The sequence below is a fragment of the Homarus americanus genome, unplaced genomic scaffold, assembly GCF_018991925.1.
Source record: "Homarus americanus isolate GMGI-L3 unplaced genomic scaffold, GMGI_Hamer_2.0 scaffold39675, whole genome shotgun sequence".
In the NCBI taxonomy this organism is placed as follows: Eukaryota; Metazoa; Arthropoda; class Malacostraca; order Decapoda; family Nephropidae; genus Homarus; species Homarus americanus.
Window position 1 is genome coordinate 1,310,529 of NW_024736071.1, and position 24,977 is coordinate 1,335,505.

General features: G+C 39.1%; 1 protein-coding gene across 1 annotated transcript; it reads right to left on the reverse strand.

The window, feature by feature from the left end:
- Nucleotides 1–494: 494 nt before the first annotated feature.
- On the reverse strand, nucleotides 495–20,260 carry LOC121871735 (GTP-binding protein RAD-like). Its single transcript, XM_042374147.1, has 3 exons — nucleotides 20,174–20,260; nucleotides 8,463–8,655; nucleotides 495–2,837 (listed from the first exon to the last, which is right to left on the reverse strand). Exons 1-3 carry the CDS (start codon nucleotides 20,231–20,233, stop codon nucleotides 2,566–2,568), a joined length of 525 nt encoding a protein of 174 aa, XP_042230081.1. The 5' UTR covers nucleotides 20,234–20,260; the 3' UTR covers nucleotides 495–2,565.
- Nucleotides 20,261–24,977: the final 4,717 nt, after the last annotated feature.

Genomic DNA, 24,977 nt, shown 5'->3' on the forward strand with positions numbered 1-24,977 from the left:
AACATTTTCTATGATGGTATTTTTTTTTCAACTTGCCTAACCTAACCTAATATAACCAAACCTCGCGTAATCTAGGTTAGGTTAGGTAAGTTTAGCTTAGGTTAATTGAAAAAAAGAGGGGATATAACGGAAAAATACAGAAGTCCAGCCTTCTTGGTTATTTGAGATTAATGGCCCTTTTGAAATATTATTCTGGGTACATTATTTTCTTTATAAATCACACATTAACAAACAAAAATCTTTCCTCCTAATATACATCTAAGAAACACCATTGTATCAAAGAAATACAAGAAATGTTCAGTGAAAAAAAGTAAAAAAAAAAAACATGAATAAAAAAATAACATCTTTCTAGTCCAAACAACATAAAGAAAACTCTAAGAATTCTCACCTAAATATACTGTACAGTATTAGTAATATAAAATATATATATATATATATATATATATATATATATATATATATATATATATATATATATATATATATATATCTTCTTCAACATATGGTAGACAAACTGCAGAGAGTGTTGGCCCTCCTGTCATAATACTGTCAAGCGGAGAAAACTTCCAACAGCCTGTCAGTGAAAGTGATGGTTATTGACAGAGAACCTGCTGTGCCTGATCTTGCAGAAATGGTATTGAGAGGAACTTGCATAGATACAGATAAACAGATATAAGGAATTAACAAAGGCTAGAATGACGAAGAATTATTGAATATAAATGTTAAGAAAATATATAAAATGTGAAAAAATATTCAATATAGTGAAAGAGAAAGAGAGAGAAAACTATCATAGTAAAGAAACATACTGGTGAAAAATATTTAAATAAATCAAAGGCAGAGAAAGAAAGATATAAAATAACACAAAACGGAGAATACTAAATATACAATTGAAAGAAAGATTTAGAACGATCATAAAAGACACAAAGAGGGAAAATATTTTGAAATGACTTATCAACTTTTAAAAGTTGTTTTCAAGTGTAGAAACTAAGATTAGTGAACAGTAGTTAAAGACCTTCCTTGGCTGTTAAAATGGTTAAGTTTAATAAGAAACTACAACTAAATTACTTACTTTAAATTGCTTGTTTTTTATACTCAAGAAATATATTGTGAACAGCATCGTAGTTTGTTTCTGATATCAGAAAGTCACAAAATAATCTTTGGTTAGAGCAACATATGCTTCTGCTTATTTTAGTCACATATACACTACCTAACACACCATAATATATTCTTTCCCGCCCCAAGTCGAATTGCTTACTCATAAAAACTTTTAATAGAAATGACCCAGCTAGCCGTCAAGGACCACATAAGATTATATTTTATTGTTAAAAAAACATGTACAAACTCCTTAGCTCAATGTCCAGTTTGAAAACATAATTTATATAATATATAATCCTTACGTACCTTTATCATATTAAACTAATAATATTATCCTCTCTACTATCTCGGCATAAACAGGCAGAGTTCATTTCGCCTAAAAACAGAATGTAAACTTTTAGGAAAATGTACGGATGAAATAATACCACAAACGGAACTATAAAACAAGTTTTAGTAGAAACCGAAACGAGCCAAACCAAACTAAATCTAACCTAATCAATTCTCAAATACTCTACAGTCGTTTTGTTAGGGCTGGTTATATTAAGTTGGGTTGATTCGTATTGCCTGAATAACAAATGACTTTTGTGACTTTGTTCACGGTTCGTTTTCCAAAAGGTACGCCTTGGCAACAAACTTTGCTTGAACAACAACTTATGACTATAAATTCACGTCTTATCTATCTCTTTGGTGTGACGATAACACTAATAGATATCACTACTACCTTAAAAAGTTATCTTATGATTATTGTGAATGTTGTTTGCTTCTACTTGTCATCTGCCGCTGTCATACGCGTTTGTGAACCGCAACTCTCAATTTGTTTCTGATTATTTGTGTCTAAAGATTGTTTGTGTTCTACAAGCTTCACGGATTTTCTTATCAATTAGTGATGTTAAATGTAGAAAGACAGTGTAACGAGAAAAAGATCGAAAGTAAAATCTACCCGTTCTCTACAGCTGCCAAATGAAACTTTGTAAGCAAATCTAGTTTGAAGATCTTGGATAAATATGCCTTCCTGCATCAAACATAACGTAACTTGTTCTCACACTTAGGAGAGATTACGTCTTTCAACGAGGAAAAATATTTTTTTAATACACTAAAGCAAGAAACTCACACTATATAAATTTCCCCAAAAAAATTTCTGAAGCGGATAACTTGTGTTTTCTACAAAAGCAAATTGCTTGATTCCTGTATGCTCTCAGTCGCACACTCTCAATATTCTGCAAGCAAAATAAGTGTACACATTTCCTATGTTTTTTGCTGTTTGTTTTTAGATACAAATAGAGTGCCCAGGTTCTATGGGTCTCAAACACAAATTCAAGCACCCATTTCCTATGCATTTCAGGCACCAAGTTGAGGACAGACTGTGCTCTCCGTCGTCTACATATTCCTCCACCGTAGAAAGGCCACTTTGAGATTTAGAAAGAGATAGAGAGAGAGAGAGAGAGAGAGAGAGAGAGAGAGAGAGAGAAGTCAGAGGACGTGGAGGTTCTCGCAGGACTTGCTCTTGGTCTCTTTGCCACACACCTTCGTCAGGAAGCTCTTCACCTTGAGGCTTGCTGACGTTTTGGAACCCCTGTACTTTTTTCTTCTGGTGCTACGCTTCCTGGCTGTGACCTCTGGGTTGTGCGTCTTGAGGCGGATCTGTTTCAGTATCCCCACCAGGAGCTCGTCCACCTGGTGGTTGAAGCCGCTAGAGGTCTCGATGTATTTACAGTCATAGGAGTCCGCCAGATTGGATCCCTCTGTGAGGAGAGAAGGAAAAAAAATCTTAAAAGTCGATTTTAAATTTTTGAAATTATATATTGTTCCGTTTATCTAGTCTTCTCTATAATTATCTATCCATCTCGTGATACTTCTATTTACCAATCTCATGAAGAGTCTATAAGTCTGAAACTTGCACCAGTTACTGCAAGCACAGAACTGTGTCTGAACGGAATAACTGGTTAAGATTTATATAGCTACCATTTTCTATCTATTATTCCTTCGTACTCCATTAATCTCTCTAAGTTTATATTTTTGTCTATCTTTTGTCTCTGCCTGTTTGTGGCTGTCTGCCTTCTCTCTCTCTCGCTCGCTCTCTCTCTCTCTCTCTACTGTATCATCTCTAAATCCCTTCTCTCTTTTCGGTAAAATTATTGTTTCAGTCATCCACCTATTTGGAATTTGCTCAAAACACATCAAAAGCCATCGGAAAAACATAATTTGAACCTAACCTAGCCTAACCTAACCTAACCTATCCTATCCTAACCTAACATAACCTAACCGTAAATCCTAAAATTCGCTGGACGACTTAAACGATAATAATACCCTCTTTTTCTCAGCTATTCTTTATCTTACTCCCTATATTTCAGTATAACTCTTACATTTTTTTCTCTCTGTGTCATTTTCACTTCTCCTTCCCTATGTGCTTCTTATCCTTTTCTTTCATTATCTCTCACTGCATCTCTCACCTATAAAGTTTTCCCAGATAATACACCAAAAACAATTATTATCAAATTATCTTTTAAAATTTGTAATGCTTTTGGAAAATAGCAATATGTGCTACAACTCCTCCCACACCACTAAGTCGTCTGTACAGGATCCCATTCTCTTGAAACATATCAATATATCCGTCAAAATTCTCTTACAGGTAATTTATATCTTTATTAACAGAGAGAAATAGAAAAGGTCCTAAACTCCTCTACAAACTGCAATGTTTGTTTACTATAACATTTTGGTCAATTGTAGAATGTTTTAGAGGCAAATAATATGAGAAAAACATCCTTCCAAATTACGAGAAAATAATGTTATTACGCTGTGTTATATACCATTTGGAACGTCCCTATTATCTCCACTAACTTTTTCGTCTTAAAGAAATATAAATAATGCTCCGCACAAGATAAATTTATTGCTTGTATTGTTTTGTATCGCTCATAGTAACAAAAGTATTAATTCGTTTGCCTCTATCAAACTGAAAACTAATCAGGTTAAATACCAGTATGAAAAGTAACAGCGGATCTCATAGGCCTGACAGTTAGTTAGTATATATTGAAGAAAAAACTACTGTACAGTACACAAGCGACAGCTTGGTCGACACGGTCTTCTACTGCTTATCACGTCGACTGGGGGCCAAACGGCCGGCCACGAGACTCAAAATTGTGGATTATGGGTCAGGAGAAGAGCACAACTGTATATCCATTTCACCACCGTCTTCCTAAGACATAAACATTAAAAGTTGTGAAAATATTTGCTATGATTATAGAGTTATATAGGTAAATTATACTATATACCTGAAGAATTAATGAAGAACTCTCATGGAGAAAAGAATAATTTCTTCTATCCTAAGTTTTTTCTTCACATTTACGTCGCTAAGAACGATTTTGTTTCTTTATTAAGATAAAGTTTAGTGTTCATTTTGTGGTCTGAGCTCAACTCATATTTCAGAATACTTCAACAGGGAACTTCTCAGACCACATCTCCAATAACACTGTGTCTGATATTCTTAGCGTATAAACAATACTGTATTATTCGTCTCTAGCCTCCTATTATAAAACCCCTTACAATATATTCATTATGTTCATACTGTACTTACTTCTCGAAATGAATCTGGGAATTCCTTTCCTTCCGGAAAAGGACTCCGAGTTATGACACTTAACTGGGATTTACACTGTTTTTACTGGAGCCACTGTTACATAATGCAAACGGAAGGGTTCGTTCCGGGAGTGACCTGAAGATCATTGATATCGGTATTTACGAAATGTCGTTGATAAAGTTTTGGAATTCTACGTATTCACCGCGACTGGGTCGAGGATTAGGTTGAATTTCTGGGCAGCAACTAGATGGTCGTAAGTTCAGAACACATTAAAGGGGGAGGATCGAAGGTTTCTTGAGATAGTTTATGGTGATTGTAAGACTGAAATATATTCCCTGTGGAAGACTAACAGCAATTACTTATATTCTTTGATTTAAAATTGTTTGATTCCTTGGCATATTAAGAAAAAGTCGACAACAACACATGCTCACAATTACACTCCATAATACAGGCAAGATAACAGAGACCTCGTGTTCAGCTGATCATAACAAAGGGGGCGGGGTTAGCCTCGATATACTCACCTACATCCAATTCAGTAAATTTTAAACTTTACTTTAAATTTGTTATATAACTTACTTATTTCTAATAGATTTAGCTATTATCGCTTTTAGTTTTAGTTAGACCCATAACGGGTCCTGGGGAATATGAAGAAAATAGAGGAGAAAGAATGTGTTAATCTATACCACGAAGATGCCGGAAACGCAGTTCTTTTGAAGTGAGACAGATTGTATGAGGATGGAAACATAGAAGAAGCCAAAGCATTCCAGAGTTTGGCTGTGTGAGGAAAAAAGGATGTATGAGTACTGTAACGGGATATTCTATTCTAGTGTGAGTCTGTGACCGACAACCATGCATGTCCGGCATGGATGCCGCAAGGTCTTACACCAGCCCCGGTCCAAGTCTGTCAATGTACACCATAATGTCAAATTACAGTATGTAAAAGTTGATTGAGCAAATTGTTTCGTGAACTTATTAAACAAAACAATGACATCCTTTCCCAGCCATCATTGAAATTTGGAAGTATCATAGCTCGATTGTTGAACTGCTTGGGTGCTTGTTTGTGTGTAGGGGACAATGGCTGGACAATGGACACGCCTTCCAGTAAGGGTGGGCCGACTTAACTCCCTTCACCTTGACTGCATCACGAACTTCGGTCCGGGACTGTACGTCCCAGAAGTGAGGACCTGTCATTTACCTTATAGAAAATTTATTTTATTAAATTAAGATGAAGTAAAAAGGACAGAACCAATGAGAAAAGAGGATAGAACAAATAAGTGTGAGTATGGTACTTCGCCTTATGTAATACATTGGATATGATGTGTTTAGATTACTGATGTCACGATTGTCATATTTCAAAGCTCTATAATTGCAGTTGTTACAGTCGTCTCCCCTTTCCCTCAATATTTGTTTCAGCTACCCATTGTATTTAGTTTCTGTTGTTTCCCGTTTTTCTTTAGAATCGAATTTCCAAGCTTATGGTAAAAACTTTTAAAAATGCCTTGATTATTTTATATAAGTATGTATACTAGTATTTGATTCATTATGTAAACTTTGTAGAATGCATTCTTATTTTGTATACAGCTATACAAGACTGTAAGAAGCAGGTGAAGTATAAAAAAAATAGAAATTATATGTTGATGAAACAAGAAAGTATTGGAACATTGTTCTGGGTTTGGCGGTACTCTCGGTAGCTAGGTTGAGGAGGATAGGAGGGTCAAGTTTGTGTGGTGCACATTTATCTATTATTATCTGGGCAATCATGGATAATTATGGTGTTAACTAAAGTGTAATATGTTCATTATAGTCTAAAGAATATTACAGTAGTGAGAGAGCATTGTATTTGGTGGAGATAACATTATTTTGAGTGAATATTTTGTGGTTTTTTTGTATGCACATGGAAGGAGAGCACATATTTATTATATTTTTGTTGTTAAATATATTTTGTTGTAATTTTAAAGCTGTGTTTTGATTAAACCAGTTTTATTGGAAACAGTGGTATTAAAATAAACACCCGTCAGCTGTCAGGAGATTGTTAGCCAGAAATAAGGTCAGGGTCTGTGTTTAACATTTAATCTCTCTGTTAACAGAAGCTGTTATTTCAGAGTCTCCTCTGATATAATGGGTCTGTGGGCTGATTATACATCCTCTGGCGAGTCCTAGAAGAGGGTGTGAAGGCTGTAACACAGTTGAGGTTGTCAGGAAGTCACAACTGCACGGGTGCGGTTGGATTAATGCTGTAACCTGTGTGAACTTTTCAACTTATCTTCCTATGATTTTTCCCTTTGAAAAAGCTATAATTTTGAGCAACGTATTACTTTAGTTTAGCGTATAACTTGTACTATAATGTTCTAAGCTGAAGGATTAAAAATTTAATCTCAGTGCAAACTATGAGATGTTTATACTCACATTAATCGCTATATTACAAAAATTCCAACAATGCAAGTCATATTCTCAGTGCCGGATTTAGACCTGTGGAGGCCCATGGGCAGCCTCTTTGTGGAGGCACCCCTCATTATAACTACCCAAGAGGGTGGGGTGGCGAGTGAAGCGAGCCTAAACATCTGGGAGTTCCGGGGAGCGCTGTAAGCCCCCCGGGAAAATTTTGAAATTTGAACACTTCTTTGGAGAATTTTGAAGCCATATGCAGTTATATTGAGGAAATTAGAACATTGAGAAATGTTTAATTAACTGTATATTTATTGATGGTGTACAAATTCCCAACACACACACACACACACACACACACAAAAAAGTGATAGATAAACATGAATTTTATAGAATGAAAATAAAAACCTTCCAAATGAATAAACAAATAAATAAAATATTGTAATATGTGGAGGCCCCCAGATTGTGGAGGCCCCTGGGCAGCTGCCCACTTTGCCCACTCCTGAATCCGGCCCTGCATATTCTGCTAAGTCAAATCTGTGACATTTTATAAAAGAAAACTATAAGCCTAAACCAAATTCATCCTGTAAAATCCTGATCACCGCCATCTTGCCTCCCTTGTTGGCTGGGAGGAGGGGGTGGGGGGTAGTGGGGTGTTGACAGCCAGCAATGGGAGATTAGTTGTCAGTGGAGGGGGAGGGATGGTGCAGGTCAGGGACTCGTGATTGTACAAGACAGGGAATTCAAGTTTATGCTCATCAGATTGTCCAATACTACTATTTTTTTTACACTCCATGTGTGAAAAAGATCATAAATGGTCACCTGTAATTATGCAAGTTACTCAAGATTTATCTCTGTAAATATCGAAAAACATTGTTCTCTTTATCTATCATTGTAGTATATTGTACATAAAGGCAAAATAGTGGTTGAAAGGTCCCACTGCCCAATTAATTTCTCAGATCTCAACCCTCGTTTGTGATTGTTTTACAATCGCGACAACAGTGTGGGTTCGTGCGGTTGTTTCTGTAGCGGCGGGTGTTGTAATTTATGCGCTTGCTTCGCAGTTGCGGTTGCAGTTGCGAAGCTTCGTGACATGACGAGTTTAGATACTGTGACGTTGGACATATTGACTTTGGAGACCTTACCTTTGAACATATTAGTGCCATGGACATAATTCATATGCATATAGTATATTTGAACATAGTATATTTGGACATTATACATTTAGATACATAGTACTTTTGGATATCTAGTACCTCTAGACATACAACATATTTGGTAACCCAGTACTTCTGAATGTCCAGTACATTTGGATACCGAACACAAACTTTTAGGTACACAGTAAAGTTTTGCATCAAGTACTCCAGGATATGGCACATTTGGAAACACATTACCTCTCCACGCACAGTACCTTTGGAGGTGACAGAGCGTGACCTGACGATATCCGTTTTGTTGGCCACCAGAATGACACCCTTATTGGTCATGACGTCAAGGCGCCATAGGTATTGCAGCACCTCCTCCGCCCGCTGGTAGCTGCCGCGCTCGATTACGCTGAACACCACCACGAAGGCATGAGGCTCGTACGTCGACAGGTAGTTTTCCACCTATATGAGGAAAGTAAGGGAAGGGTTATATTACGATGAGGGTCAGTGTGTGTGTGTGTGTGTGTGTGATGGGAAGGAGTTATATGAAAAGGTAGATTGAAGTGGGTGTTCATGGGTGAAGAGCGTGAAGATTTTTTGTTTGTGGGTCAGTTCATGTCTTGGATCCTGGTGTTTGTGTGGTGGGCTATGGTGGGTCTTATGTGTGTAGCGTGGGTTAAGGTGGGCCTTTATATGTGTAGGGTGGGTTAAGGTGGGTATTTATGTGTGTAGGGTGGGTTAAGGTGGGTCTTATGTGTGTAGGGTGGTTTAAGGTGGGCCTTTATATGTGTAGGGTGGGTTAAGGTGGGTATTTATGTGTGTAGGGAGGGTTAAGGTGGGTCTTATGTGTGTAGGTTTAAGGTGGGTCTTATGTGTGTAGGGTGGGTTTGTATGTGTGTAGGGTGGGTTGACGTGGGTCTTTATGTGTGTGTAGGGTGGGTTAAGGTGGGTTAAAGTGGGTCTTTATGTGTGTAGGGTGGGGTAAGGTGGGTCTTATGTGTGTAGGGTGGGTTAAGGTTGGTCTTATGTGTGTAGGGTGGGTTAAGGTGGGTCTTTATGTGTGTAGGGTGGGTTAGAGTGGGTCTTCAAAACAATAAACATTATACCACACACTTATCACAGTACACATTACTCCACACACTCACTACACCTCAATCATCACATGCATCAATGCATCTCACCACACACTCATCATAACACACGCTAAAAACTCTTCACTACGCCACTTGCTACATAACTCACTACACACATTCATTACAATATTCAATAAGCACTCACAATATTACAACACTATGCACTCATTAAGCACTCACATCACTGCAATACGCACTCTCTGAGCACTGACTGCAATACGCAGTCACTAAGCACTCACAACGACAATACAATATGCACTCACTGAGCTCTCACATCAATGCAATACGCACTCACTAAGCACTCACAATATCACTACTATAAGCACTCACTAAACACTCACAATATCAATATAATACGCACTAATTAAGCACTCACAGTATCATTACAATAAGCACTCACTAAGCACTCACAACATCACTATAATACACACTCACTAAACACTCACAACATCACTATAATACACACTCACTAAGCACTCACAACATCACTATAATACACACTCACTAGGCACTCACAACATCACTATAATACACACTCACTAAGCACTCACAACATCACTATAATACAAACTCACTAAACACTCACAACATCACTATAATACACACTCACTAAGCCCTCACAACATCACTATAATACACACTCACTAAGCACTCACATCACTATAATACACACTCACTAAACACTCACAACATCACTATAATACACACTCACTAAGCCCTCACAACATCACTATAATACACACTCACTAAGCACTCACATCACTATAATACACACTCACTAAACACTCACAACATCACTATAATACACACTCACTAAGCACTCACAACATCACTATAATACACACTCACTAAGCACTCACAACATCACTATAATACACACTCACTAAACACTCACAACATCACTATAATACACACTCACTAAGCACTCACAACAACACTACAATACACACTCACTAGGCACTCACAACATCACTACAATACACACTCACTAAACACTCACAACATCACTATAATACACACTCACTAAGCACTCACAACAAAACTACAATACACACACACTAAGCACTCACAACATCACTATAATACACACTCCTAAGCACTCACAACAACACTACAGTACACACTCACTAAGCACTCACAACATCTAATACACACACACTAAACACTCACAACAACACTACATACACACTCACTAAACACTCACAACATCACTATAATACACACTAAACACTCACAACACACACAATACACACTCACTAAGCACTCCACAACAACACTACAATACACACTCACTAAACACTCACAACATCACTTTAATACACACTCACTAAACACTCACAACAACACTACAATACACTCACTAAACACTCACAACATCACTATAATACACACTCACTAAACCTCCCACAACATCACTATAATACACACTCACTAAGCACTCACAACAACACTACAATACACACTCACTAAACACTCACAACATCACTATAATACACTCACTAAACACTCACAACATCACTATAATACACACACTAAGCACTCACAACACTACAATACACACTCACTAAACACTCACAACATCACTATAATACACACACTAAACACTCACAACATCACTATAATACACACTCACTAAACACTCACAACAACACTACAATACACTCACTAAGCACTCACAACATCACTACAATACACACTCACTAAGCACTCACCACAACACTGATACCTCACTAAGCACTCACAACATCACTATAATACACACTCACTAAACCTCACAACAACACTACAATACACACTCACTAAGCACTCACAACATCACTATAATACACACTCACTAAGCACTCACAACAACACTACAATACACACTCACTAGCACTCACAACATCACTATAATACACACACTCACTAAGCACTCACAACATCACTATACATACTAAGCACTCACAACATCACTATAATACACTCACTAAGCACTCACAACATCACTATACACACTCACTAAGCACTCACAACATCACTACAATACACACTCACTAAGCACTCACAACAACACTACAATACACACTCACTAAGCACTCACAACATCACTATAATACACACACTCACTAAGCACTCACAACAACACTACAATACACACTCCTAAGCACTCACAACAACACTACAATACACACTCACTAAGCACTCACAACATCACTACAATACACACTCACTAAGCACTCCCAACATCACTATAATACACACACTCACTAAACACTCACAACATCACTACAATACACACTCACTAAGCACTCACAACAACACTACAATACACACTCACTAAGCACTCACAACAACACTACAATACACACACACTAGCCTCCAACATCACTATAATACACTCACTAAGCACTCCCAACAACACTACATAATACACACTCACTAGCACTCACAACAACACTATAATACACACTCACTAAGCCTCCCAACATCACTATAATACACACTCACTAAGCACTCCAACAACACTATAATACACACTCACTAAGCACTCCCAACAACACTACAATACACACTCACTAAGCACTCACAACAACACTATAATACACTCACTAAGCACTCACAACATCACTATACACACTCACTAAGCACTCACCACATCACTACAATACACATACTAAGCACTCCCAACAACACCATTACACTCACTAAGCACTCACAACAACACTACAATACCACTCACTAAGCACTCCCAACATCACTATAATACACACTCACTAAGCACTCACAACAACACTACAATACACTCACTAAGCACTCCCAACAACACTACAATACCCTCACTAAGCACTCACAACATCACTATAATACACACTCACTAAGCACTCACAACAACACTATAATACCACTCCGCTCCCAACACACTATAATACCCGCACTCGCACCCAACAACACTATAATCCACCTCACTAAGCACTCCCCAACAACATTACAATCACACTACTAAGCACTCCCAACACTACAATCACCTCACTAAGCCCAACAAACACTACACTCACTAAGCACTCCCAACAACACTACAATCACACTCACTAAGCACTCACAACAACACTACAATACACTCACTAAGCACTCACAACAACACTACAATACACCTCACTAAGCACACTCCAGCACACAATCCTCACTAGCACTCAACAACACTATAATACACACTCACTAAGCACTCCCAACAACACTATAATACCACTCACTAAGCACTCCCAACAACACTACAATACACACTCACTAAACCTCCCAACAACACTACAATACACACTCACTAGCTCCCAACATCACTATAATACACACTCACTAAGCCTCCCAACAACACTATAATACACACTCACTAAGCACTCACAACACACTACAATCACACACTCACTAAGCACTCCCAACAACACTACAATACACACTCATAAGCACTCCACATCACTATAATCCCACTCTCATCCCAACAACCTACAATACCTCACTAAGCACTCACAACAACACTACAATACACTCCAGCCTCCCAACAACACTACATCACTCACTAAGCACTCCCAACAACACTATAATACACACTCACTAAGCACTCACAACAACACTACAATAACACACACTCACCTAAGCACTCCAAATACACCACTAACCACCCCAACACTACAATACACACACTCACTAAGCACTCCCAACAACACCAGTACACACCTCACTAAGCACTCCCAACAACACTACAATACACACTCACTAAGCACTCCCAACAACACTACAGTACACACTCTGCACTCCCAACAACACTATAATACACACTCACTAAGCACTCACATCTCTATAATGCCTCACTAAGCACTCACAACATCATATAATACACACTCACTAAGCCTCCCAACAACACTACAATACACACTCACTAAGCACTCCATCACTACAATACACACACTCAAGCACTCAACAACACTACAATACACACTCCTAAGCACTCCAACAACACTATAATACACTCACTCGCCTCCCAGCTAACTATACTCACTAAGCACTCCCAACAACACATAATACACACTCACCTAAGCACTCCCCAACAACACTATAATACACTCACTAAGCCTCCCAACAACACTATAATACACTCACTAAGCACTCACAACACTGTACACTCACTAAGCACTCACAACATCACTATAATACACACTCACTAAGCACTCACAACAACCTACAATACACATCTAAGCACTCACAACAACACTACAATACACACTCACTGCACTCACAACAACACTATACACACTCACTAAGCACTGCCAACAACTTCTACACACTAAGCACAACAACACTACAGTACACACTCACTAAGCCTCAACTTACAATACACACTCACTAAGCACTCCCAACACTACGACATTCACACTCACTAAGCACTCCCAACATCACTACAGTACACACTCACTAAGCACTCACAACAACACTATAATACACACTCACTAGCACTCACAACATCACTATAATACACACTCACTAAGCACTCACAACAACACTATAACTACACACTCACTAGCACTCAACAACACTACAATACACACTCACTAAGCACTCACAACAACACTACAATACACTCACTAGCACTCCCAACAACACTACATACACACTAAGCACTCACAACAACACTACAATACACACACTCACTAAGCACTCCAACATCACTATAATACACACTCACTAAGCACTCCCAACACTACAATATACACACTAGCACTCACAACAACACTACAATACACACTCACTAAGCACTCACAACACTACAGTACCACCGCCTCCCAGCACCCTCCCAACAACACTCTAATACACACTCACTAAGCATACAACAACACTACTAATACACTCACTAAGCACTCCCACAACAACACTATAATACACACTCACTAAGCCTCCCAACAACACTATAATACACACTCACTAAGCCTCCCCAACAACACTACAATACACACTCACTAAGCACTCCCAACAACACTACAATACCTCACTAAGCACTCCCAACAACACTATAATACACACTCTAAGCACTCCCCAACATCACTACACTCACTAGCACTCCACAACACTATATTACACACTCACTAAGCACTCCCAACAACACTTCTAATACACTCACTAAGCACTCACAACACTATAATACACACTCACCTAAGCACTACAACATCACTATAATACACACTCCACTAAGCACTCACAACATCACTACAATACACACTCACTAAGCACTCCCAACAACACTACAATACACACTCACCTAAGCACTCACAACAACATACAATACACACTCACTAAGCACTCCCAACATCACTATACACTCCTAAGCACTCCACAACACTACAATACACACTCACTAATCACTCCCAACAACACTACAATACACACTCACTAAGCACTCACAACATCACTATAATACACTCACTAAACACTCACAACAACACTATAATACACACTCACTAAACTCCACCTCACTATAATACACACTCCCTAACCTCCCAACAACACTACACACTCACTAGCACTCACAACAACATTATACACACTCACTAAGCACTCACAACAACACTACAATACACACTCACTAAGCACTCACAACAACACTACAATATACACACACTAAGCACTCACAACAACACTACAGTACACACTCACTAAGCACTCACAACATCACTATAATACACACTCACTAAACACTATCCACACACTCAATAAACACAAACTCACTCTAATGATTTTTTTCTCAGGTGAGAAGAAATGCCCTCCTCCTCCTCCAAGAGTTACAGCTGATTGGCTTTACAAATCTGTCCGGTTTCGTCGCAATGATGTATTTCTAAATTAGTTTATTCATAATCGTTGGGATGACCGTTTCTGACAAGAAAGATATTTGAGTAAATTATATAAAGATACATACATTCATAATTTCAAACATGAGCGCATAGGAAGTTTATCAGGAATCTTATACGGGAATTAACAGTTAAACTCTGGTAGCAAATTCACGCTTTGGAGGCGCATTTAATATATACTTATTTTTTTAACACAATGTGGAATACTAAGACAAATTACGTATCAGTAATTCTTCATTATGCAAAAGCTAACATTTTAAAAGATCAGAATCACAATGAAATATTACACGGCCCATGAAAGTTGGTGGATGAGTATGACAGACTAGGAGCTTGGCCGTTCGAGCTTTCAGCAGAGGCAGAAATATGAAGTTGTTCGCAGTTATAGTTCCTGCCTCTGCTGACGGCCATGTAACATTTCAATGTGATTCTGATCTTTTAAAATGTTTGTTTTTGCATAATGTAGTATTACTGATACGCAATTTGTGTTAATATGCATTATTGTGGGTAAAATTAAGTATATATTAAATGCGTCCTCCGAAGGTAATTTGCTACAGTTAATTCATATATAAAATTTCTGATAAACTACCTACGTGCTCATGTTTGAATTAATGAATGTATGTATCTTTATATAATTTAGCAAATTATCTTTATCGTCAGAAACGGTCATCCCAACGATTATGAATAAACTAATTTAGAAATACATCATTACTTCAGGACGAAATCGGACAGATTTGCAACAGTCAATCTGCTGTAACTCTTGAAGAGGGGGCGGGGCATATCTTCTCAGCTTGAAAAAAAAAACCGCACAATGCACACTCACCACACGACAAACCTGCTACAAAATCACCTCCTCACACACACAAACACACACACACACACACACACACACACGCTCATTGCACACCACTACATAAGAAACCCCATACACTCATTACACTTTATATTTACCACATACTCACCAGACACAACATGTTCACCACACCCACTACATCACACAGTCACAAAACACTCACTCCCTCCTCTACACAATCACCACACCAAGCGACCACGACATCATAAACTTACCACATCACACACTTATCACATGCTCACTTCACTATATATTCACAACACACTTCCTACATTATACGCTCACCATTCACTCACCACACATTCACATTACCACATATACAGAGCTCACCATACACTTACCACACACTCATCACGTTACACACTCACATCAGCATACACCATCACCACACACTCATCTCACCAAATACTTGCCTCACCAAAAACTCGCCTCACCACACACTAGCCTCACCACATAATCGCCTTACCACACACTCACTTCACCTGACACTAACCTTACGAAAAACTCGCCTCACCATACACTCATCTCACCACACTCACCTTACCATACACTCTCCATCACCATACACTTGCCTCACCACCCACCCTCACTTCACACAAAAAGCGTTTCATCACACACTCAACTCACCACACACTCGTCTCGTCTCACCACATACTCCCCTTATCATACACTCGCCCTACCGCACTCTTATCTCACCAAACACTCATCTCGCCACACACTCACTTCACCACCAACTCGCCTTACCACACACTTGCTTCATCACACACTCACTCCCCACACTCACTTCACCACACACTCACCTCACCATACACTTGCTTCATCACACACTCTCCTCACCACACACTCGCATTCACCACATACTCGCCTCACCTCATACTCACCTCACACACTCACCCCACCACACCTCTCACCTCACCACACACTCACCAAACCACACCTCCCTGTCCACACCTGCCTACCACACACACTCCCCACCACACACATCTGCCCCACCACACACTCACTTCATCACACACTCACCTCATTACACACTCACCTCACTAAACACTCATCACACCACACACTCACCCCACCACACACACACACACCCCCCACCACACACCTGCCTTACCACACACCCACATCACCACACACCCCGCCCACCACACACTCACTTCATCACACATTCACCCCCAATATACACTCATCTCACCAAACACTAACCTCACCACACACTCACCCCACCACACACTCCACCCCACCAAACACTAACCCCACCACACACCCCACCCCACCACACACACACACACCCACCCCACCACACACACCACCCCACCACACACTCACCCCACCACACACCCCACCTCACCACACACCCACCCCACCACACACCACCCCACCCCACACACTCACCCCACCAAACACTAACCTCACCCACACTCACCTCACCAAACACCAACCTCACCACACACTCACCTCACCAAACACTAACCTCACCACACACTAACCCCACCAAACACTAACCTCACCACACACTCCACCTCACCAACACTCACCATACCACACACTCACCTCACCAAACACCAACCTCCACACACTAACCCCAACACACACTCACCCCACCACACACTCACCTCACCACACACTCACCCCACCAAACACTAACCTCACCACACTCACCTCACCAAACACTAACCTCACCACGCACTCACCCCACCAAACACTAACCTCACCACACCACCCCACCACACACTCACCTCACCACACACTCCCTCACCAAACACTAACCCCACACCAACCCTCACCAAACACTAACTACCACACACTCACCTCACCCAACACCACCAACCACACACTCACCTCACCAAACACTCAACCCCACCACACACCAACCTCAACACACACTCACCTCACCAAACACTCAACCTCACCACACCACCTCACCAAACACTCAACCTCACCACACACCCAACCCCAACACACACTCACCCCACCAAACACTAACCCCACCACACACCCACCCTCACCAAACACTCAACCCCACACACTCCACCTCACCACACACCACCCTCACCAAACACTAACCTCACCACACACTCACCTCACCAAACACTAACCTCACCACACACTAACCTCAACACACCACCTCACCAAACACTAACCTCACCACACACTCACCTCACCAAACACTAACCTCACCACACTCACCTCACCACACACACCCACCACCACACACTCACCTCACCACACACTCACATCATCACACTCACATCATCACACAGTCGTCTTACCACACAATCACATCATTATACACTGACTTCACCACCCACTCACTTAACCACACACATCACCTCAACAACACTCACTTCACCACACACTCACCTCACCACACATTCATCCATCCACACCACCACCACACACCAACCCCACCACACACTCATCCCATCATACACCAACCACCACCACCACCCCACCACACACCACCCCACTACTCACTCACCTCACCACACACTCACCTCACCACCCACACACCTCACCACCCACACACCTCTCCACATATTCGGCCTGCCACACACTCACCTCACCATGCACTCACCTCACTACACACTCACCTCATCACACACTCCACTTACCACACACTCATATCATCACACAATCGTCTAACCACACACTCACATCATCACACATTCACTTCAACACACACTCACCTCACCACACACTCACATCACCACAAACTTACCTCACCACACACACACTCACTTCATCACACACTCACCTCAACCTCACACTCCCGTCAGTACACACTCACATCATCACACAGCTACCTCACCACACCCACTTACCTTATCACACACTCATTTCACAACACACTCACCCATCCCACACTTACCTCATCACACACTTACCTCACCACACACTCACCTCACCACATACTCACTTCACCACACACTCATCTCCCACACACTCATCTCACCACACACACTCACTTCAATACACAGTCGCCTCACCACTCTCTCACCTCACCATGCACTCACCTCACCACACACTCACCTTACCACGCACTCACCTTATTACACACTCACCTCACCTCACACTCATCTCACCTCACACTCATCTCACCACACACACTCTCTTCAATACACAGTCGCCTCACCACTCTCTCACCTCACCATGCACTAACCTCACCACACACTCGCCTCACTACACACGTATCTCATCTCACACTCACCTCAACACACACTCCCCTCATCCTTACACTCACCTCATCACAAACTCACCTCATCACACACTCACCTCATCACACTCTCACCTTACCACACACTCGCCTCATCACACACTCGCCTCATCACACACTCACCTCATCATATACTCACCTCACCACACCCTCATCTCTTCACACACATGCCTTACTACTCACTCACCTCACCACACACTTCGCTTCAAAACACACACTCGCCTCACCACACACTCACCTCACCAGGTAGCAGGCTGTTATCAAACAGGGAGGTACTACCACCTGGGAAGATATTGGAAGCATAATGTGTTGTCTAATGGTATACCCTGCTGCCATATGGCATCACAAATTTTTTTACCAAGTTTCAGGTTGCTGATCTGACTTTTACACAATTGCAGGGTCTCAATTGTTTCTCTTACCATTGACAACATAACATACATATATCGTTTCTCACACTTGATCTTTTATTTAAATTTTGTATTTATTTTTTTTATTATTATAATTTTGATTGGTTGATTTATTGAATTATTTATTTAATTTTTTTTACGGGGATTAGCCCACCCGGACACAGGCCACTTCAGGTCAACCATTGGCGGGAGTAATAATAATGTAATAAATAAATGAAAACACAAATAAAAAAACAAATCAAGAGTGAGAAACGATAAACAACAGGTTTGATGTGTTGTCGATAGTAAAAGAAACAATTGAAACCCTGTAATTGTGTGTTTTAGAGGCAGAAAGTCAAATCAGCACTTCCCCACACACTCACCGCACCAGAAACTCACCTTACCACACATTCACCTCACCACACACTCACCTCACCACACATTCACCTCACCACACACTCACCTCACCATACAGTTACCTCACCACACACTCACCTCACCCCACATTCGCCTCACCACACACTCACCGTCATCTCATCAGCTGGGTGGTCAATAAACATGATCTCACTCTCCTCGCCGTCCAACATCACCGACACCGAATGTTCACCAAACTCCTCATCTGGAAAGACAAGAAACTCCTTCAGCTTTTTCAGTTCTCCGAGAGGATCGACGAGTCCTTCGGGTATTCCCCAAAGGATCCTAGAAGACAGACGAACCGAGAATTGTCCCTTAACAGTGAGGGACATCTTGGAAAGGTGTAAGAACTTCTTCGGGAGTTGGAGTTTAAGTTAAAGGTATCGAAGGACTCCCAGAAATTCAGCACCGAAGGACCCTAGGAAGCTTACAATAAAAGCAACACGAGAAAATTGGTGAAGGAATTGTACATCTCACCTTAAATAGTTCGTCTTAAGGAATTCTTTATGGCAGAGGGAAGAGGACTAGATACTCTGTAATAGCCTTTTTTAAGAGGGGGGGGGGACTCTAAGAGGATATGATACTTCGAGTTGTAATTTGTAAATGCGTTTCACTGATTGGGTGACATTAGGTGAGTAGGAACGAGTAGCTTAGTTTGCATAAGTAAGTATGGATTCGTTTCTTGGAGGCGGTAAACAAGAAATTTAGTAAGGTAAATACTTCATATATTAATGAATCTGATAGGAATAACTCAGCATGTGCATAATGGGTGGGACGGACGAAGAGGGGTGTGACGGATGACGAGGGTTGTGACGCACGATGAGGGGTGTTGTAACGTTAGTGAATTGATTTTATGTAACTTTATACCAAAAATTTAATTTATATTTTTCTAAAAAATATTCTGACTATGTGACGCAAAAATGGCGTAATAGAATTAGTTTAGTTGTCGCTCTGAAAAGAAAGAGCATGGAATGACCAACTGGTAACCATTGTTTACAGAAACACTAGAATTGTGAAGTAATCTTTGATTATTTTAATATTTAAAGTTTTGTGTGAAGTATTTTGAGGATTGAAGAACATTTGGAAATATGAAGTAAATCTTTCAATTTTATAACCATGTAAATTCAGCAAAATAAGTTTGCATCTTGTTAAAACTTTGTATGTTATGGTAATACATATGTAATTTTCTCAGTAAATACACACCGTTATCTTTTTAAATGCTATTTGCATGATAGCTTAATGATTATAGATCATTTTTATATAGCTGAGTACCTATAAATATTTCAGATTGCTTTATAAATTGGGAGTGACTGAGGGAAAGTTTTGTGGAAATTTTGGAGTGTTGTAAGGGAGTGGATAAATTTGTTCATGTAGTTCATTGGTCCCCAACCTTTTGTAAGCTCTGGGCCACATTTATCATCGTAAATATAGTGGAGGGCGCCAGAACTTTGGATCTACATTCAAGAATTTTTTTTTTCATATATACTGTACAGTTATTTGCAGTTTTACACGTCCAGCTGTTACCCCAGTGAGAAGGCTGGATCTCTCTCTGGGCTCGGGTCGGGTAAATACACACGTCCCGTACACGACAGACCCAAGACAAACGCGCAGATCCTCCTTCTCCCTATTTCTCAAACTATAAAGTTGTATCAACTTTTATATATTCTCATTAATTTCACTCTTACAAAGAATCCCAAATAATTAAAAATTTTCTAATAAACTCTTGCGGGATCCATAATATGGATCCGGGCGCCCGCGAACTGCAGGTTGTGGACCACTGGCTGAAGGCCAGGGTAATAATGAAAGAAAAGTTTCTTCAGAGTTATAAACATTCAAATAAAATGTATAAGATTATAATGTGAACAAAATTAATAATATATTTAATATAATAAACTGGAAATGTGTAAATTATATTATAATTATTCGTGATGGAGAGTGTGGAGGCCGCCATTGTTATTTCATATTTTGGAGAGGCAACATGTAATTTTCCCTCTAATATATATATTTTTTAATTAAGTGTTAATACCATAAAAAAGATGGTAAGATAACTGTTATTTTTGTAGTATTGATTAGAGTTAGATGTAGAGTTAAAAATATTTGTTACAAGTGAATTATTAACTTGCTATAGTGAAATTGTAATCAGGCTGAGTTTGTAAACAATCGAATTTTTCAGTCATGTTAGAATGTTTTTGTGTGATGATTCTTAAAGATAATACTAAATTAATACAGTAAGTAATTAGTGAGGATACTTAACAGTGAATATAAGAAAGATATTATAGTTTCTCCAATTTTTAATTGAACAGTGAGAAAGCAAAGTGCAGTATTACTTATTATTAATAGGAAATATTTGAGTGAAATTTCGGTGAACTTCTTGGCAACTTAAATGATTCTATGTAAAGTGATTTTCACTGATTTAAAGTGAATTATTAATATATATATAAATATATATATATGTTAGGAACTGAAAATAAACATTTTTTCAGGGGTTCGTGAGTGTGCAGTTTGTAAGGAACAGTTAAAACTTTGCTGTAAGTCTGAAACTGTGGCTAGTCCAAGAGGTTTCCACGTATTTTAAACATATTGGTGGAAAGGAATACTGTATACAACTTGGAACAAAGGCTTATGGTTTACCTAAGTGTAGAAGTTATGTGATAAAGCTTTTTAAGGTCAATTAAAGGTGAAAACTTATTTTATTTTTATAAGCAAATGAATTTTTAGTGAGAAATTATCACCATATAGGGTATGTGTGATTGAATTATAAATAATTATGTTTATGTATAATTAAGATTTTCTATCAAGAAATCATCACTAGATAATGAATTGTTTGATTAAATTACAAATAATTATGTCTGTATAATTAATCTGAGTATTGATTTAATCCCCATCTTTGCAAGCAAGGAATTTCTTGATTTGGTAACACATATATATATATATATATATATATATATATATATATATATATATATATATATATATATATATATATATATATATATATATATATATATATATATATATATATATATATATATATATATATGCAAATAAATCACTAGGTGCGCGTGATCCAAGTATATGCTGATAAACTACAACAAGAAAACACGAAGTTCCCAATTGCTTTTGTATTCATAAGAACATAAGAACATAAGAAAGGGATACTGCATGAGGCCGACTGGCCCATACAGGGCAGATCCTTTCACACCCATTCCAGCACTTCCATGTGCTTCCATCCAACTTCTGTCTTGAAGTTTTCTCCCTAGCGTCTTGATCCTACTATAGCACTTCCGGTAGCCTATTCCACATATCCACAACTCTATTACCAAACCAGTGCTTGCCTATATCCTTTCTGAATCGGAATTTATCTAATTTAAAGCCATTTGTTCTAGTTAGTTTCTGTTATTACTGGAGCTTCAGAACATCTTCCATTTTACCCTTGTTAATCCCACTTACCCAATTTGTACACCCTATCATATCTCCCCCAACTCTATTACGCCTCTAATGAATGTGTTCAAGCTTTTCAGTCTTTTCTTCTTCATATGGAAGGTTTTAATATTATGGGATCATTTTTTGTTATCTTCTTTGTACTCTTCCAAAAGAATCTATGTCCATTCTATAATAAGGACACCAGAACTGGAACCGCATAATCCATGTGTGGCCTCACTAATGCTAGGTAAAGTTTCAAGATAACGTCAGCAGTTCTGTTACTCACAGACCTAGATATGAACCCAAGAACTTGCTTGCCTTGTTGCTAACGCTAATACATTGTTTTCTAGGTTTCAAGTCGTTGCTACCAAATACACCCAGATCTTTTCACAAACCGAGTTTTCTATTTCCGTGTTACCTAGTTTATACTTAACAACAGATTCGTCTTCCTATCTGCACCTTGCATTTATCAGTATTAAAAATTCATTTTGCCAGTCTACTGACCACCATGTAAGGTATCTAGATCTCTTTGAAGTTGCGTTCAAAGTCACTGTCTGAATTTATCACCTCCCTATTTTGGTATCATCTGCAATCTATTTGCTAATCCTACTAGTTATGCCTAAAATCAAGATCATTAATGAATATACAAAAGCAGAGGGCCTAATACAGATCCCTGGGGAACTCGCTTTGGACTCGCACCTCAGTCTGACTTAATCCATTTATGCTGACTTTACTTCCTACCAGTTAACCATGACTCCATCCATTTAATACTGATCCACCTATTCCATGTGCTTCTACCTTCCTTATCAATCTCTCTGAGGGACTCCCCATCGAATGCTTTTACTGAAATCTAAATAAATTATATCATATGATTTATCATTATCTACCGCCTACATACTTCTGGAGAAAAAAAGCTACAAATTGTGAGACAAGAACGCCCCTGGTGAACCCAAGGAGAAGAATGTATTGTTGAATGTTCTAAGGTGGCTTCTTGATTTTTGTAGCACACTGACTCTCTAGCAACTTTGCCTATGATTGACGTGAGACTAATGACGGTAATTTGATGCTATTGATTTATCACCCTTTTTGAAAATCGGAATCACATTTGCAAGTTTCCAAGCTTCTGGCACTGGGCCCGATTCTACCGACTTATTAAATAAACTGCTAATGGATTACTCAACTCATCTCTACATTCTTTTAATATTCTAGCATATACCCTTGCCTGACCAGGCGATTTATGAGGCTTCAGTTTGTTAATTACTTGAAGCAATATCGTTGCTTAGTAATATTGATATTCATCAACATATTTTCTATACTGTCGTTATATATAATTATGAACTTCTGAAACTGTGCTAGGTTTTCTATTTGTGAATACGGAGCGAAAATGACTATTTAACGTGACTACACATTTAACTCATATCATCAGTCATTTCTCCTGTCGTAGTTTTAAGGGGACCAATTGTATCTCTAACCTTGATTTATACAGTTGATAAA